Genomic DNA, 19,759 nt, shown 5'->3' with positions numbered 1-19,759 from the left:
CAAGGGGCTGAGGCAAACAGTCAAGATGAAGCCACATTAGTATTTGCCTCTGCAAACGTGCAGGCCAAAATGCAAGTGCCTAAAGAGACAATGGCAGGAGCAATCATTGCACTCTGAAATGGCCAGAACAAGAGCCTGAGTGAATTTATGAGATTGTAAGGTTATTGGAAAACTATGGAAAGCAGTATTTGGCTCTTAGCCCAGACTGCAAGGGCTTAAAAATGCAGCTGGAATTAGCTTACAGCCAAAGCAGCAGGCCTAGGGTGAGGAAAGTATTATACTCAGTGAGATGTGCCTTGGATCTGACCTCTTTTCATCACACACCATGGGCCTTTCCGAAAATTAAAAATATTTTACCATGATGGAAAAGTCAGGTGGCACATCCCAATGCATCCAAAAAGTTCCTGCACATCTCTTTGCTCTCTTTTGCATCATCAGACACATTTGCTGGAAGGAGGAGAAGGAGCTGTCAGTGTTTTCCTCATTTCACCCCTTAGGCAGCCCAGACAAGGCTGCCTGCATGCAAGGAGCCAAGCAGGAGGACAACCTGTCAGTGGTCACTTTGGGGTCACCTGCTCCATGGCCAGCTCAAGCACACCCTGCAGAAGGAACCTCTTGCTTGGAGTAGGATTACATGAGGCAAAGACACTCATCCATCATGGGATTTTCTCACATTCTGGCTGAGCATCCCAGAGCAGCAAACAGAAATTATCAATTGCAACTGCACGTGCTTCTAGCACCTAAGTCTCTCTTAAAGTATCCACCCCAGAAATATATCAAGTGCAGGTTTCCAAAAGACTTTCAGAGTATGGGATTTGTCTGTAAATAGAAAATTTCATCATTCCTTTATTCAAAACCTCCTCTGTCCTGCTGCTTTTTAAGTTGTCCCTGCATGCAGCTGTTCCAACACCTGGAGGCAGGACCCTACCTCTGAACTCCTGGGATGAGACTCTCATCCCAGCTGCCTTCTGCTCAGAATGTCTCAACATTTCCACCTCTCCTCTCTGACTGCACAAAACATCCATGATGTATTTTAAGTAACAATTTATGTCAGTACACAGCAGCTAGTGAGATCCCTGACTCCTCACTACAGCATGAGCCTCATCAGAAAACCCTTCCCTCTCTGTCCAAGCTCTTCCCAACCTGACACCATCACAGAACCCCCCTTTGGATGTACCCAGGCTCCCACAGAGGTTCTTTTCCAAAAACTTCAGGGGTAGTGCTCTGAGTGATGTTCACTGTCTGTGCCACGAAGCTGGCACACAGCACAGATTTCAGCTCAGGAGCCAGCATGGGGCAGCTTGGCCGAGCACATTCAGAAACAGAAATTGTTCACGCTGTGACAGGATGTGAGCAGACAGTGACAATTGGGAAAGCCACCACTACAGGTAAAAAGGCAGAGAGAGGAGGGAGATATAAAGAGAGCTGTACCTGGGAAGAGCTGAGGAACAAATTCCTAATATTGCAGCAGCCAGAAATGTCATCCCTTTCCCAGGCTGGGGCAGGCAGGCGCCGGGAGCTGGCGCTCGGCTGGGCAAACACAGATGCAGGAGCTGAATGGGAGCACAGTCAGCCCCAGCTATTTTTAACTGGGGCAGAGGAAGCTTTTACTTTTCATTATGAGGGCTGGACAAAGTGTCCATCAGTTGTGCTGAATTTGTCCCTGGATGGGTGGGGGTTGAAGCGTGTAAAGCCCCCGGCCCCAGCAGTGGGAGCAGCAGCTCTAATCCCCCCCAGTCTGCTCACAGTTGCACGGGTCAAAGAGTGCAGCAGCTGAAATGCACTTCTGATACACATGCTGAGGGTTGCCTCAACTTACCCTGGGGGTTTCTGCCTGGTCATTTCCATTAAGGCTGACTGGTGAGATTCACTGCTGGCATAAACGAGCACCAGCCCATCAAGATCCCCCACATTTAGCTCAGCATGACAAAATAAACAGTGCAGAGGCATCACCAGCAGACACTGGCAGTTGGATCTGGTGGCCTCCCAATGCCACTTTGCTCCCCTGGACAAAAATCTGTGGATTTGGCAGCAGCAGCACCTTTACTTGACAAGTATGTTGCTTGTGGCACTGGGGAGCAGGGAGGAGGCAGGGCAGGGACCAGGGCTCTCCACCTCCCCCTTCTTGCCTGGACAGGGTTACAGCTCTTAAATTTAATTGTAGGATAACTAATTTCCTCTTAAATATCACTTTCTGCTGCTGTCCCATATATCTGAACAGCACCATTCCACACTCCCCCCTCAAAAATATCAGCAGCAAGAAAACACTTGCTCATGGGGCATCCCAAGGAGAAGAGCTGTGTCACTGGCCAGATGGCCACACAGCAGCTCAAACTTTGTATGCTGGCATTTGGCCAGGTGGTGAAAGGAAAAGGCTCAGCCAGCTACTGAGTTCCCTCCATCCATCTCCCAAGCAAGTCACTCACACATCTGCTGTCATACATAAACATCATGCCTTGGGCAAATCCACAGAAGACACAAGCAATGACACCTGTCCTGTCCATCCTGACCTAGAGAGGTGCTTAAAATGTTCTCAGATACCAGGGGAAGCCACCAGCCTCACAAAACAAAGTTTGGCACTAAACCAGCTCTCCCAAGTTCCACTTTCTCAAAAGTACATGCACATCCAGAACATGCACACACATGACAACATGTTGCTCCTCTCTGCCAAATAAGCATTTGTTAAAATCCTGCATTTATTACACACACTACAATCCCATAAAGGGGCTCAGAAGCCACCAGCAGTGGGCATCTCTGGGTGTTCTAAAGGGAGGATCACCTAGAGGGTGAACTGCTTTCTGTGGCCTTCCTTGAAAGGAGAAAGAGATATTTCATGTGTCTTGTTCAGAAGTTAGTGCTGGCATCCCTCCGAGGAACCCTGCCCTCATCACTCACATGAAATGTGCCCTTAAGAGTATTTTTTTCCCCAGCTGCTACAAAGGCAGCTCAGGGTGATTAGTTCAGTAGATGTTTATGCTGTTATGTGGAGTCAGGCAAGAATAATCCCTTACAGTCTGTCATGGTCCAGGCACTGCTCTCACTACATGAGATCAACACAGAAGTTCAAAAGCAAAGATCTGCTCCTGAGCATTTCAGCTGAAATTAAAAAAAGAGGTCTAGAGATAACAAACCCAGAAATTATCTGGGTGGGGGAGGAAAGATCACAGGTAATACTATTTTTAACCTATTTTCATGAACAAGTTGATACCAAGCTTTGCTCAGGTCCATGGGAAGCTGAAGAGGTTAACACAGAGGTCAGCTTTGCAAACAGTTTAATATTTCCTCACCAGTGTGTTACTTTGCTAGTGATACCCAAGGAACAGGAAAATCAGGGACCTGCTGCTCTGCATTCATGTACATATGTTCACAAAGGACATGGGGATGCCTGTGCCCACTTTGAAAACAAGCACTGGAAAGCAAACAAATCCCTTACCCGGTTGTCCTCTTGAATCTCCCAGTCACTGGAGAAGCTCAGCACGTGCTGTGCCTGCGAGCAGTTGGAAAACTGGAAAAGGCTGGCAAACATTCTTCTGTTCTCCTGGGTGTCAGGGAAAATCGCCTCCTGGAAGTTGACTCCGTGTGGCAGGAGGATGTAGTTCTCATCCATTCTGGAACAGATTGCAGGGGCAGCCCACTGTGAGAATGAGCAGCACTCTCTCTCCTGCAGAAGTCACCTGTCATACTTCAGCCTGGCTTGACAAAAAGTCACACAGACTTTTAGCCTGCAAGTAGCTCTCAGCTCTCCTGGCACCAAAATGACAATTTCCACCACAAGGACTGGATCAGGCAGGAGCAGTAAGGACCAAACTGCTCCTTCCTCCCTGCAGACACCATGAAGGAGGCAAATCTGTATTTTGGGTCATAGCTTCTACTGAATTTGCATCACTTTGCCCTTGAGCCCAGAGTTTAAGTACTCCTTCAAGCAGTCAATAAATAACTTGTGTCAATAAAATGTGTTTAAAGATGTTGCTGCAGACTAAGGCCTAGACAGCATCAAAATGAGTTTTGTCGTGCACCCAGTCTAAGAATATACGAAGTATTTCAAAACAAGCTACTGAGTAGTATTTCGCAGTGCTCTCAAATTGAAAGGTCACAGAGATGGCTCTGTTCCCACATTGTGGTTTATTTTCTTATTCTTTCGATGAGCCCAAACTCAGGGTCTGGCTGGGACTCGGCAGAGTCGATGGAAAGCTATCGGGTGACTATTTGGGGATGGGTTTTAAACTCCCACGACAAACTTCGGCAAACGCGCTGGCCTCCCTCCAGCTCCGTGACCGTCCCGCCGTAACAACAAAAGCAGCAGCACCCACGAGCTACTCAACAGCAGCTCCCTGTGCATGTGCCGGAATACTACGGGAGTTTGGTGTTCCGGGCTTTTCTTTCCCTATGAAACTGAGGGTGGAAGCGCAAAGGAGCAGGCGCTGCGCGGAGCCGCGGGACGGAGCGAACCCTGCGGGCAGGGACGGGCGCGCATCCCCCGGAGCCGGGATGCGACATCCCAACCCCTCCCCGGCCCCCCCCAGCCCGGGACTCACCGGAGGAAGAAGAAATAAGCGTAGCCCTGCATGACGGTGTGCGAGTGGCAGGAGAAGTAGCCGAGGCCGGTGAGGTTGAGGCGGGAGCCGGCGGGCACCTCCAGCATGCTGCCCCACGCCTGGTCGCACAGCAGCTCGATCTCGGCCGAGTAGAAGAGGTCCCCCGCTCCGTGCTGGGGGCCGCCGGGGGGGCCCCTCTGCCAGGGCAGGTAGTTGTAGGCGCCGTAGGGGTCGGGGTGCAGCGCCAGCACCCGCGCGTACACGATGATCGCGGCCAGCTCGGCCCGGCAGCCCTCGCTGAGCGGCCGCCACTCGGCAGGGAGCTGGCAGCCACCCCCGGCACCCGCCCGGGCCCCCAGCACCAGCACCAGCCCCAGCACCGGCACCGGCAGCGACACCGGCACCGGCATCGCGGGCGGCTCCGGGCCGGGCTCAGCGGGGCTGGAGCGGGGCACGGACGGCCCGGAGGCTGCGGGGAACCGGGGCTGGGCAGGGGCGCAGGGAGGCGGCGAGGAGGAGATACGGAGGGGTGGAGGGTGCCAGGGGCAGAGCACAGAGGGCTGAGAGCCGGGCAGGCAGGAGTGAGAAGGGGAGAGGGGCAGGAGGTGTGCGGGGACAGAGATGCGAAGGGGAGGGATGGGAAAAGGCAGAGATGCGAAGGGGGCAGAGAGGCAAAGGGGAGGGCTGTAAGCGAGAGAGGTGCAAAGGGGGAGGTGAAAAGGGAGGGATGCAAAGGGGAGGGATGCAAAGGCAGAGTTGCAAAGAGGAGGAATGCGAAAGGAAGAGGTGGACAGGACGGAGGCTGCAAAGAGGGGAGATGTAGAAGAGCAGGGATGGGAAAGGCAGGCACACTCCGGGCTGAGTGCAGCTGCTGCCAGACACTCCCTGGACCCGGGGTGAGCACCCAGGGCTTTGAAAGGTGAAGGTGTGCCTCGTAGGGTTTTGGAAGTGCAAGGGTGCCAGTGGAGCAGGGGGCTGTGCACAGCTCCCCTAGGAAAGAAAATCCTGGGAAACTTAAGATGTGTTTGTGTAGCAACTTGTAACTCTAGTCATCCACTTCTCCCACTTCAAATGAGGCTGGAGAAAAACTTGCAAGTGTAGGAGAGCAGCCTGCAATAATTTTCCAAAATACATTTGGTGAGCAAAGTAAAAGTAAAAAGCCAGGTCTCAATATATTTTGACTTCCCACTGCTTCATCCTAGAAGAGTCTGATGCAGCTTTTTGGCAGATAACTCAAACACTGACCCTCTCCCCACATACAAACAAACTGCTGTGGAGCTTCTCCCCAGGATCCCTGGGGACCTTGCACCACTCACAGCCTCCAACAGCCTCTTTCTATTTCAGTATTCTCCTTTTCCCACATCTGATCTCACTTGGAATAATAGTCAGGAATGGGCATGGGACACTTAAAATCTTCTGGAGTTTTTTTTTTTTTTGTTGGTGCGAATTTCATGGAGACACAGTCACAGCTAAATCTCTCCCTGGCTGTAAAGGTTACTCAAAGTCTGTCAGCATGTCCTGGCTGGTTCCTTTAATCTCACCATCCCTTTGTCTCCATCTGCCTCTCCAGTCCTCTACAAGGACTTGGAGCTCCTGAAGCAGAAGGTGCCTCTTTGTTCCATGTTCATGCTGCTCGTGGCATAGGAGGGTCCTTGTGCAGGACTGGGGTTCAAAATAATGTGCAAAAGAATGAATCATCAGTTAAATAATGCTGAGTCAACTTCATAACAGCGAGAGAAAACAGTTTCAGTGACAAGAGTCTTCCTCTGGAATAGTTTCATCAGTCTCATCTGTGTGCTGAAGAGTTTAACAAAGTAGTATTCATATTTCATGATGGCAAGATGCTACAATATATTTCACCATAGCTTCATGCATGAACAGCAAAGTTGGTTCTTGCTAAAAGATAAACAGATTTTGATATTTTTTCCCTAAAAAAAATTCAGAATGACAGAGTTTTTCTATTTTTTTCCCTATTTCTCAAAGATCAACAAATTGCTTCCAACTTTCAGGGAAAAAGTTTTAAAGACAATTTTGATTTTTTTTTTACAAAAATATCCTCAAGAAATCCCAAAAGACTAACCAGCTCAGTATTTATTTAATGTTAACCATTAGGAAAACCTGCTTTTTGCTTTGGAACCTGAAGAGACAAAACTGTGGTAGATTTCAGAGCCCCTTTCAGTAGGTTTTAGGTAAATAAATAAAAAATAAAGAGTAAAACAAAGAATTGAGGCTGATGTTGACTTCAGATAAAGCTGAGGCAGTTTTGGAGGCTTTTTGTGTAAATGGAGGCTTTAATATGAACCTCAGGTTTCTATGAGAAATGGTATCCTGGGGTACTGGCAAAGAATAAAGAGAAAAGTGCTGCAAGTGGTGGGAGAGATGTTCAGCCCATGCAGGGTGGTGTCTCCATGTCTGTCCATGTCTTTCCAAGTGGTGCAACTGGTGTCAGAGCCTGGCAGCTTCACCCACACAAATCTTGGGTTCAGTGTGGGCAGCAACATGTGAGTGTTTTATTACTTGAGTGCCACTTGTCTGCAGGCAGAGCCCCAAGAAGCTGAAGAGATGTTTGTAACCACAGGTTGGTTGGTTTTGTCCTGGGAACCAAATTCTCAGCTTGTGTGAAAAGCAGTTGCTGTTTCCTCTGTGTGTACATACAAGATTGATATCTTCTGGGTAAAAAAGCCTCACATTTAACCTTCATCTCTGCAGTAAATAATGGTCATCTGTCCTCAAACTGCTTTGGACAGATCTGATCTAAGCCGTGATCTGTTCTGCTGTTCCTCACATTTCATTTAGCCACCACAAAACACAACATAATTTAGCTGGGAGGGAGGACAGGGTGAGAAAGGACAGGCGGCTCACAAGCAAAATGTGGAAGTCTCTCCTTAATGCTACTATTAATAGCCTAAAGTGCTTATATTTGATCAGGGTGCTGGAATCAGTGAGCCAGCTCAGGAAACACAACAGCATTTGCTGGCATACTCTGGTGCTGGCTGATGTTCTCCAAATTGCTTTTTGGTGCTGATTACCAGAGTGTGGATGCAAATAATTCATGCTCTGTGGAATTTCTCTGTCATTCTGCAGACTGGTCATGTCAGCATTTTGAGGATAGAGCAGGCATCCATGGAGTTGATTTTAGAGCTGAATGAGCGGAAGGGGGGGTCTTTCTCATAACCCTGGAGCAGACACAGTAGGTGTGCAAGTCTACACATAAAAATATCTCTCATTTGGAAGTGCCTGATTTCCTTGGTCTCTTCCACTCTTGGGAAGTGACTTGGGGTGGCTCCTTTTCTCCCTTGCCCTCTGTGACATGTCCCCAGCTGAGACCTCTCCCTGTCAGGAGTCTCTCTGGAGATTTATCAATGTGTAACCTTTCCTCCCCATCCCAAAAAGCTGATCCCTTTGCTGTTTCAATTAAATAGCAACTCAGATGGGTATTTTGGTAAGGAGTTCAAACCACATACATTCAGTGATTAATGTGATTTTGTTCTTAAATTTCTCTCCACAGAAGCACCATCAATTTTCTTTTCTCTTCCTTCATTTCTGAGGTAGTGAAAAGTAACAGGAGCATCTGAATCCGTTCCAGGAGTCCTTTCTCTTCCAGCTCTAGATAACGAGGAATTAGTGACATGAAGTAAGGATTTAAAGCCCTCCCTGGAGGCTGCATCCTTCAGATCTGTGTTTGCTGTTTCTCTGCAGGGATCCACCGGCTGATCTGAGACGTTCTTCAGTGCAGTGTGAATACTTTTGTACTGTGAACTCAGCGTGGGTCTGACAAGTGCTGTAGCCAAAACCAGCTAATCAGAGGAGCACCAATAGAGCCAATTACTGCTCAGGCTGCACTTTCAGCCACTCATGCATGTGCCACAGTTATTCATTCACTTCCTCTGCTTAGATAGTCTTGTAGACTTTGAGACAGGCTCATGATTTTCCCAGGCAGGAGCTCTTCCCTTTTTTTCACACATTTTTACAGATATTTAAATCAAAGATTTCTCCCCCTGGGCTATGTAATTTTCTCTGCTGTTTCTGTGGCAATGCAGGTGATTGAAACCTTTTAATAAAACATTGCTCTGCTCTGTCTCTCTCTGTCCCTGAAGTATTGACTGAGTTGAGCATTAGTCCAGGTATCCAACAGGAGAGCACAGTGCTCGGTCTGGCTGCCTTTCTGATGGGTGTAGGTGATCTGAAACCTCAGCCCAGCTGTCTTTTATTTATATATCTGCAGTGATTCCTTTGTAGTCCAGGGTACAAAATATCAAACCCAGATTTTTTCCCCCCCCGTGCACTGCTCTTTAAACTGGGTGACCTACAAATATGAGTATTTGGCCGTGCTAGTGTCCCCACAGGAAGAGATGTTTTTGTTAGCTTCTTCTATCTATGCTTCTCTAATTTGAGTCATTCTTCTCATAGTTTGACATTTGGTCCATTGTATTTAACTATTTTTGTACCAGTATTGGGCTGGCTCATTCCTATTTAAAAAACCAAAAAAACAAAACAAAAAACCAACACATTTCCTGGTCATAGTTGTTAATGTTTTTTCTTTTGAAGAGTAATCATGACCATGAAAAAACTGGACCTGTCTTTTGGGATTAGCTGGGAATATTTGTCTCAAAGAGTTTGGAAATATTTATTTTATGCACAGCAGTAAAATACTTTCTGTAATATCAATTAGAATTTGAATTAAAAAGTGAGTAGAAGGATCAGGTAGTTGGTATAGATGGAGATCTTTGGCTACACCTTCACTGTATCTTTCTGCCCTTTCTTGTCCTCTTTGGCCTTTACCCTTTCCCCTTTCCATTTTCACAGAATCATAGAATGGGTTGGGTTGGAAGGGACCTTAAAGATTCCCAAGTTCCAGCCCCCTGCCATGGGCAGGGACACCTTACACTAGAACAGGTTGCTCAAAGTCCCATCCAGCTGATGCTGAACATTCCCAGGGATGGGGCATCCACAACTTCTCTGGGCAACCTGTCCCAATGCCTCATCACCTGTCAGTGAAGAGTTTCTTCCTAATATCTAATATAAACCTACTCTCAGTTTGAAACCAGTCCCCCTTCTCCATTCTGCCCTCACTGTGGTCACTGAGTCCTGCTCTCTTTTCCCTCTGCCCTGATCTCTGACAATTCAATTCAAATTGAATTCAAATTCAAATTCTAATACCTATTCAAATGCAGTTTCCTTTGGATCTGGGGCTCTGTCCTGTTAGCTGTGTTCTCCTACTGAAACATCTCCTACTCCCACCTTAGCCTGGCTCCCTGACATCTGGGGACATCTGGTCCTCATCTCAGGCCCATTGTGTCTGAAGGGGAACTGTTTTACTCTTATCCATCACTTGGACTTACAACCTGGATGACATCCTCACTTTAGACTTGAGAATAGAGACCTCCCTATTCTCAAGGTTGTGTCAACACTTCCCCTGTAGCCCTGTATCCCAGATGTTCTCCCTTTCCTGCCATTCACACAACAAAGATGGTTTTTTGTCTCATGCCTGGAGTCCTGCAGCATCTTTTCCTGGGCAGACCCAGCTTGGCTCACCACTGCCTACCCAGCTTATTGCCACAGCCAGTCCTTTTCCAGCTCATCATAACTGGGCATGTTTACCTCCTGTCTTTTCCCTGGGTTGCCTTGCTGCCTACCTCCTCCACCCCTGCTTATAGAAGAATTCTGAGGCAAGGACTCCTTCAGCTCTGCATTTCTGCAGCTGAAATGGTTCCTGAGCTGCGACTGCAGGTCTGAGAATGAGAATAGCAACAACATGCAAGCTGATTCCAGCCCAAGCCAGCAGAGGCCAGAAGTTGCTGTGCTCATAAGTCTGTTCATAAATCAGTGTGAAATGTGCTGTCTGAACGTTGCTCCCAGTGGACACACATCTGCATAACGCATACCACTGACACAACCAGCGATGGGAAAGAGATCCAAACACAGCATTCCCACAGCTGGGGAGAAGAGAATAGAGACATCCAATTCCCCTGTCCCTGGGGTGAACCCTGGCTCAGGTAAACGCACTTTTTAAGCATCAGAGGTGTTAAAGGCAGAGGGACTATTAGGAATTCTAACCTGTCCACACTGATGATGTCACTCAGGGACTCCTGTGGCATGGTCATTACTGAATTTAGAAGAAAAAAGTGGAAGACAGGTGGTGCAGAAGATAGGTCATCCCTTGGTCAGTTGTTCCAATGCTAAAATCTTGTGCTTTTTCTCCTTCTGGATCTGCCTGGCTTCAGATTCCATCCATAGGTTCATGTCATGCTGTTGCCTGCTATGTGAAAAAAAAACTCTCTTATTAGATATTCTCACCCAGCTTTGGCATTTATAATCCAATATAAGTACTCCCTTGAATAAATTGAATACACTTTCCTTTGCTTGGTGGCGGGATAACTGGACATTATTGTAGCTGGATTGCCCCAGATTTTTAAAGTTCTTTTCTTCAGCAGACACCAGAGATGAACTCAGGATGATAAAGCCTGGTTTCTAAAGAGCCAGGGAGAGAGCAGCACCACCACATCTCTTTGGTGTTCTGTTCTTTTATCCAAGAACCACATTTATTCTGCTAACCAGCATTACACAAGTATGGAACAATTTTCATTGGTCACTCCTGAAGAAAAATTGTATTGGCAAAGTACAACTTGCCCTTCAATCCAAGCTTCACTTATCAAGTGAAGACAATTCTGGCCTGGTTTTGGGCCAGGGCAATAACCCCTCCAGCACCCAGTCACTCACACTGGGTGAGTTCTCTTCAGCTGCAGGATCACAGCAGAGTAATGAAAAAAGTGATGCTTACATATCTAAGTCCTAATGTAACAGTCATATTGTAAGACTTTGGCTACTTGTCTGGAAATAAAAAGATAGAGATGTGAAATGTTTTGCTTAAGTTTTCTGGATTTATATCTTGTCCCTCCTATGTTTTCTGAGAGTTGAACTTTCTTCAGTTTTTGAATCACAGCTGAAGGTAACATGTTTGACAGAGTCTTCTTCTAAAGTGAATTTGGGGTGCTAAGTGGTGACAGATTGCTGGCCTGACTTCTGTCTGTGCCCCCAGCAGAGGAGAAGCAGGACACATCAGAGCTGTGGCAGGGAAGGGGCTGCCTTTCAAAAGGGCCAAGATGCTCCCAAACAAAGCCCACTCTGCCTTTGTGAGTGCAGGGAAGATGTGCAGGCAAATCCAGCAGAGACAGATCATCAGAGACAGCAAGTGTCCCTGTGCAGCCTTTCTTCCTTCATCACTCAGAAACCAGCACCTGCCCTCAGAGGCTCTGGTGTAGAGCCCAAATGGAGATGAGAACCATTGCTCTCCTGCTATTGCTGCCTGAACAGCAATGGGCACTTGTGCACAGGAGGCTGCCCAGCCCCACGTAGACAAACATTTCTTCTTGCACTTTGGCTGGACAGAGCAAAAAGGGAAAAAGGGCTTCTTATAATGAGAGACCCTGGCACCATGTATGGTTAATGCAATTGAACTCACTCTCTGCTCAGTTTTCACAACTGGGTTCTTACTCTGATGAGTTAATTCCCTTTGACGTCCCTTCTGTCCCTCCCCTGCTTTCATGGAGTCTAAAATAACCCAACTGTCCATCTTGCTTATGGAATTACTGAACTTTTAAGAGAACACAAAGTGCTCTCCCACAAGGATTTGGGATTAAACCTCTCTTGTTTATGTTAAACATAACATCTTAATTCTTCCACTGCTGGAGGGCAAATGAGCCCCCACAACCCCAAAGAAACCTGCTTTCAAGCCTATAGCAAAGGTCAGTGTGATTTGTTTCTCATTATAGATGTTCTTTCCAGTGAAGTTGTCTCATGGCATATGACAGTTCTATTACAAAACACCTCTATATAATTTAAAGCATTTTTATTTAAAATATTTTCCATTATAAACCAACGGATGCTTAATTTTCAGCACAATTCTCTCAAACTGCCCTAATCAATGGAGTACCTGATTGTTTTTCATGGGATGGGGTAAGAAAAACAGCTGCTTCCCATCCCATGTCTCATTCAACACCCAAGGAGCTCTGGATTTGGAGTGGGGAATCCCACTGAAGCTGGCATTTCCTTTAATTGGGTCTGACCTCAATCTCCTGGCTCTGGGGCTGTGTGTGCCTTGTGTACAGATGTGCATGCACATCTGGAAGGGGAGATTTGTGGCAAAGAGAGGTAAAGCAGCACAGATTACTGAGGGATAGATTATTGTATCTTATCACAGGGTTAGAATTGCCCCTGCACTCAGGAAGCCTGCACACAGATGAAGGGGTAGGAAATGATGAGGGATGAGGCAGACACAGGGATGCAGAGCCCAAGAGAAAGCTAAAGACAGTGGGGAAAAGGCAGACGAAGTGGGAGAAAGAGACTCAGGACAGGGAGAAAAGGGCAGTAAGGGAAGTAGCTTGTCAAGGAAAATTGAAAGAAAAGAAGGAGCAAATGAAGGAAGTAAGTTAACTAAATTAACAGTATATGGTAAAACTAGAGAAATAAGGACAAGAAAGGAAGGACAAAAAGAACAATAAGAAGCCTAAGCTTTCATTTTTTACACAGCCACCAACTGGATGTGTCCAGTGTCCAAACCCCATGAGAGACACCTGTACACCCCCTCAGGAGCTGTCAGACTTTCTATAACACCAGCTTTCACTCACACTGGCCAGCTTGCATGACCTCTTGTCCTGCAGAAAGCTGGGCTTAGCCTGAGTGCCATGCCCTGCCTCATGCCCTCTCTCAGTTGCTCCTGACCCTCCTGGAGCCAGAGAGCTGCTGTGCCTGCCCCATCACAGCCCCACCATCACCCCCAAACCACCTTTTTTCTCACCTACTTCAATTTCTGGGCCATTTTAAATGAAGTACCCAGAGGAGGGAGGTGAGTTTTTGTGCTTGGGGTGGCCTTATAAACTGTGTCCCTTAGAGTGCAGGGTTATAACCTTCCCACCAAGTTCCAGCAACACTCACATGAGATGTGCCCACTCCCCATGAACCACCTATTCCCCAACCACCAGGCAGCAAGTTTCTCTCTATAACTGCTGCTGAGGGGGCATCAAACCACCTAGGAAAAAACTCACAAAATGGGTCAAGGCCCTGCTCTATTAGCATATGGGCTTTGTATTTTTCTGCCTTAAGTAGTTCTTGTTCATCTCTGCCATGCTCTAGAATAGAGCTCTGACATGAAAGCACATGCCCCCACCATTGTGCAGGAGGTTTCTTTGGATTTTAGAAATTACCCTTTGCAACAGATAAAAAGGCTGCACTTAACCCAGTGAGTCAACCCAAGCACGTGGCCAAGGCAGTGAAATGGGCTCTGATCCAGCTCCTCTCCAGGAGGAGAATCCTCCTCTTCTCATGGCAATCATCTGGCTTGGTGCTGAGCACAACTGTCCTCTTGACTCAGGGGAATGTCTTTCCTCCAGAACTGGGTCAGCAAGGCCACCAACATTTCTGAAGAATTCACTTGATTGCTTATGATGAGGGCAATGCTGCTGATGGGTTCCCATTGGTACTTTAGTTCTGCTCCCAAGTTCCTTGGCAATGAGATGCTCACACACACCATCAGAATTGCAAAGGAGAAGGAAACAACTCCAGAACCTTCCTCAGCTGAAACTCACCCACACAGCTGCTGATGACCCCGTGGCAGGGACTGAGCTGTGCTGCTGTACAGGGATTGCTGCATTTGCACACACACACACAGCCGGTGCAAAGTCATACATCAAGGCCAGGACAGCTGTCCCCTGGCCACCATTTCAGGGGCTGGTGACAAAACAGGTGCTGTTGGAGCCAGTGAAGGCTACAAGGTCCAGCAGCAGCAGCCAAAGCAAATGATTTGCTGGATTATATGGCCTGTCAGCAGAGCTGCCTGGCTTTCCCTTGGATTGCATTGATTGTTTGGGCTGAAATATCACATTTTACATGCTTATCTTGGGTGAGATTTCATTAGAAAAGATTTCAATGCTCTCTTCATTGTGGCAGTCTAATGAGTAATGCCTTTTTTTTCTTGTGTAGGAGACTTTTTTCCTATGAGTAGAAGCAAGACTTTCATACCTGGCTGAAACATGATGATGGAGAAAGAGATTGACTGGAATGATAAGATTTGGGTACAAAAATGCCAAGCCTGGTAGGTCACATGGGTACCAGCTTCTTACTTCATAAAAGGATTGTGAATTCACATCTATTAACTTGTTTGCAGCACTCAGATGATATGAAGACAAGCACCACAGGAAAGTCCATACAGGTGTTAATAGTTCTGCCCCCCAGGTTCCGCTTCTCAAACCCTTACAGATTCAAGGATGGGATCTCAGGACATTTGCACACTGAGCAGTGAAGATAAAACATAAATGCTCCCTAGGAGGGCACATTCCAAACTGCTGCTCGTGGCTCAGCGCCCTGAAGAGACAGCAGGCGTTCTTGTGCTACTGAAGATTTACCATTACTCATTTGCATCTACATGCACGTAGCACTGGGACAGAGGGAGGGATCTTCTCTGCTCATCCCATCTCCTGTGTAACAGTTAGAGCAGAGCTCCTTCTTGCAGATAACATGCTAAAAACCCTGCAGATAACCTGCTGAAAACCCTGCTATACAGGGGCTTGCTGGAGCTGGAGCTGGGCACAGGCAAACCTGAGGTCCTGAAGCACTTAGAAGTGACATTCATTATGTAGACAGCCCAAAGAAGTTGTCCACCTTATTTGGAGAGTCAATCCATAGCAGGAATTTCTGGGAATAAGAGCACAAAGTCACTTGCTCACAGCTTTCCCATTACAGCTCTTCATCCTCTCACCATGAACATGAGTTCATCACACAGGCAAACCTGAGGTCCTGAAGCACTTAAAAGTGACATCCATTATGTAGACAGCCCAAAGAAGCTGTCCACCTTATTTGGAGAGTCAATCAATAGCAGGAATTTCTGGGAATAAGAGCACAAAGTCACTTGCTCACAGCTTTCCCATTGCAGCCCTCCATCCTCTCACCATGAGTTCATCTCCAAGCCCTGTCTACTGCACAGGTGATAACAAATATAGAGGGAGGTGAAATATCTGTTCCACAGAGGTGAATGTTAATCTCTAGTTTGGATTAAATATATCTCAGCTGCTAGAAACAGCTGTGAAAGATTTTTTTTTCTCCGCTGTTTTTAAGTGTGATGCATTCCTCCTCTTCACCATCCCCTCATGAAGGGGAAAGAAAAGCTTGGATAAAAGCCTTGCTCCGGGGCAAGAAAAAATCCAAACTGCAGCTTTGCATAAATCTGTCACTTTGATTCCCCTGAGAACAACTGCAAATGTGAAAAATGGCAGGGTAAAGCAAGCACAGGTGTTAACTCCTCTTTTTTTTTTATTGTGGGGAGAAAAAAAAGGGAGAAAGCCTTTTCTTGTAAGTTGTGAGCAACCTCCCAAATACGATGCTTTCACTCAGCTTTATGCTTCATTAGCTCTTCCATAACTATCTCTGAGTCCATGAAATCTTATTTCTGAACCAGAAAGGAAATGGGAAAATTGTCCCTAACAGTATCTGCTGCAAAATCCACATTAACCTCTTTTGCTGCTTCTGCTGTTTTATTCTCCCTCTAGAGCAATTTGTAGGGCTTTCTCCCCTCTCTCTCACTTTTAAACACTAATGCATCAAAGATTTTCTGAGTTTGGCTCCTGCGTGGGAAGGCAGCCTCTGAGGATGCTCAGTGATGTTTCACCCCAGGGTCAGCTTTGCATCCCGCATTAAACTCGGCTCTTTTAACTCCCAACAAAGAAACACTGTTGTTACAAACACTTTTTCTGTCTTCAATCCTTTCACCTCCAAACGCTTCTGCAGCAAGTGGCCAGATTTTGCTCAGGCAAGTGGGGGCAGCTGTGGGGACTGAGCTCATCTTTGCTGGTTGCACCCAGCAGGACTGACAGCACCTGGAGGCAGGGGCTGCCCCTCGGTGGCACCTGGATTTGGGGCATGTGGCAGGGCCCCCCACACCAGCAGGAATGGCACAGGCACCTCCTGCCCTGCCTGGGGCTCCTCCTGTCCCCAGCCATCCCACACTGACCCCTCTGGCTGCAGCCCAGCCCCACACCCCTACCTTTGTCCCTTCATCTTCCAGGCTTTCATTAAGCAGGAGGTGTTTTCGTTAAGGCTCCATTGTGCAGAAGGAAATTGCTTTTGCCACTGCAGTCCCAAGGGCTGTACATTTCTCAGGCAATTAGACCTTTATCAGGCTCAACAGTGTAGAGATAAGGATTGCTGAATATCTGTCGGCTGACACGGACTGACATAGACAAATAGCTTAATTAATGTAAGTGAAATGCTTTGAAGTCCTTTTTATTCTTCTTTTGGGTCTGTTTTTGTTTGTTTGTTTTGGGGATTTTTTAATGTTGTTGTTCTTGTTTACTTGTTTGTTTTAAGGCTTTGCCCAGCTAATTGGTAAAAGTATATTTGGAGTATGTGCAGTGAAATTATTTAGGACATTGTTGGGTACCACTAGTAACCATGTCTAAGTCTGGCAAGCTGCTGTCTCCAGCTGTGATGGACTTGGTGACCCGTTCCCTCCTGTGACAGTCTCAGGAGCACAACCTGATGGGACTGGAGAGCCCAGATTGCTCACACTGAACCACACCAGGACTCAGGGTGCTGAGCCAGGAGAGAGCCCAGCTCTCTCTGTGACACTGGAGAAAGCTGCCCACCCCAGCACATCTCTAATCCTACTCAGCCATAATCCAACAGTATGTGGAAAATGGTTCACCCACCAAGGGAGTTTTGGATTACAGTGCTGCACTGCTTGTGCTGGAAGCCAAATTAATAGTAAGGTTGGACCAAGTTCTGCATAGGTTGAAACTGATTTTTGACTCAGTTTCTGTCTGACAAAGAGCACGATTTTGGCATCTCCATCAGCAGCTTTGTTTTCAGGCTGTTGCTCCCGTTCCAGCAAACAAGGCACAGGTGGCCTGTGCTGAGGATACCTGTGGATCTTGTGAGTTGTGTCAAGAGCATTACATGGGGTTGAGTTTAAACAGATGAAAAGTGAGAATCTGTGGAATTTTGGCAGCCTGTACAATTAATTTGCAATGGCAGAGGTAGGATGAATTCCACTGTTGCAGTACATGACTTTTCCTGGGGACATGCAGTCCAGGCCAATGTACAGTGGTGACTGAGGGATCACACTGAATCACACCCAGAGTTGTGCTGGATTGTGATTGGAATTTCTCATTTCAGTAACCTACCAACCCTCACTGAAACGAACAGGAGACTGAAACTGATGTCTGTGATGTGATTTGGGTTGGCTGTTGAAACCCAACATTATTTGTGACCATCTCTCTTGCATCCCTCTGAGATCTAAGAAACTTACTATGGACAAGTGCAATTATATACAGATATAACAAACATATGATTAATACCCCACAGTTTAGATCAGAGTTCTGATCTCTCTTAAGCAAAAGATAATTTTCTGCCCAATATCTAGAAGCTAGAAAACAATTTTCCAAGAGGATTACTTGGATCTTAAGATTGCTTTTCTCTTGGTTCATCTTTCCTTAAAGGCATTTGAGAAAATGATAAGTTCTGCTTAGACTGGAAATTGCAGAACATTTTGTGAAAGAGAAATATATTGCGAGACAGTCAAACCTAGCAGGAGCTGGAGTCAGGACACCAGAGTGTAATTCTCTTTCCTGCCTCTGTGGTGTTTTGGGCAAGTCATCAAAAGATGAATCTTAGTCTCACTGTACCCCAGAGTCTCATTTGTAACTAGGGATAACCCCATTTTCTTTGATCACAGTGCTGTGGTGAAGAGAGATCCTGGAGTATGATGACACTATAGTAATGGGGACTACATGAATAAGGTTCATGTTGCAGGAAAGACTACTAGCAAAGAATTTATAATTAGCAAATTGAGGAAAAGAAATACAGCAGTGAAATGTTCAGAACTGCTAACAGTGTGTTTAAAGGTTTGGGAAAATGCCTAGAGCTGTAAGTGGATGCCAGAAAAATTAATTATGATAATAAAACTTCTGGGAAGAGGTAGAAAACCTGGAATGATCAAATCATGTGTAATTATGAAGAATATTTTCTGTCCTCTTGGTAACAGAGAGCTGCAAGGAATGTGTGTGTTGCCTCCAGAAATGTGAGGGGCCACGATGTCATTCTTTCAGAAACAAAACAGACAAGAACCAAAAAGGAAAAAAAAAAATTAAAAAGGAAGAAAAAGAAGATAAAAGCCAAACCAAACAAATGCCTCACAGGTCAATATGCAGCAGCCAGAACTTTGAAAGGCAGCCAGGGGAAATTCCCTGCAAACCTCCCCTCTGCTCACATAGGAATTCCTCACCCCTAACCTTTGCTTGGGATCAGCTGAATCATGCTATATGGTCTTATTTTCCATTCCAGCTGTACACCTCCAGGCTGCACACATCCAAGAGGATCATCAGGGACAAACAAGCCTCTACTTTGCTTTCCTTTCTTCTGGCCCTTGAGTTCATGGTTGGAGATTCTTGTTCAACCCAGCGGTCTCTGCTGGAGCCACCTTGGTCTCAAAGAGTGATGGGTAGAAGTGGTTGCTGCAGCTGAGAGCTGTGCAATTGCTCCTTCACTGACATCTTTAAAGACAATATTTGCTGCTCACTGCAAAAAATTGCTCCTAAAAACCCAGCCCTGATGGCAAGTTGGCAGCACAGTTACTCAAATTTTCTGTATAGACAGTTCAGGTCACTGATGACTGTTTAGGCTGTGCTGTTTCAAGATTAATTAATTGCCTCCTGGGTTTCCACTGGCTCTGCAAGGCTTTTCTGGATTTACACATACTGCCAAATGCTGCACAAAAAGCCAAAGGGGAAAGATAGAGCTCAGAGAGGAGATACAGATGGGTCCTAGAAAAGCTTTTGTTTCATTTCCTTCTAACTATCACAATCTCTTTGTGCCACAACTCTTGTTGTGTTGCAGGCCATTGAAAAGAAATAATAAAAAACCACATTGCAAGCCATGAAAATAAAATGTTTTGATGTTTTTCTGCTCTTTGGGAGAAAAGCTACAAACTCCACCCTGCTGAAATGCAGCCCTAGCTGAGCTTTTCATAAACTCACTCCTACAGGCTTCATCCAAATAACAAAGTGGGTCCCCAACTGGAGTTTTTGTCGTCCCTTTAAAGAATGCTTTGATACACAGTAGTAGGATTCCCCCATGCACCAGCTCATAATGCTTTCTTGATTGTTCCCCCTTACAGAGATCACAGGCAGTTTTTATTCCTTGCAGAAATGGCACAATTCCTGATGGGATAACTTGGT

General features: G+C 46.4%; 1 protein-coding gene across 1 annotated transcript in view; it reads right to left on the bottom strand.

Moving 5' to 3' along the window:
* CCDC3 (coiled-coil domain containing 3) overlaps positions 1 to 5,226 on the bottom strand; it is a 35,808-nt gene extending 30,582 nt beyond the window's left edge. Inside the window, exons 1-2 of the mRNA XM_030960074.1 lie at positions 4,536 to 5,226; positions 3,434 to 3,608 (exon numbers count right to left, since the gene is read on the bottom strand). Coding sequence (XP_030815934.1) covers positions 3,434 to 3,608; positions 4,536 to 4,945 — 585 coding nt within the window. The 5' untranslated portion in view covers positions 4,946 to 5,226. The remainder of the gene's footprint in view (positions 1 to 3,433; positions 3,609 to 4,535) is intronic.
* Between the last annotated feature and the right edge of the window lie 14,533 nt (positions 5,227 to 19,759).

Source organism: Camarhynchus parvulus, chromosome 1A (assembly GCF_901933205.1).
Source record: "Camarhynchus parvulus chromosome 1A, STF_HiC, whole genome shotgun sequence".
Classification (NCBI taxonomy): Eukaryota; Metazoa; Chordata; class Aves; order Passeriformes; family Thraupidae; genus Camarhynchus; species Camarhynchus parvulus.
This window is presented reverse-complemented; position numbering and strand designations above follow the sequence as displayed.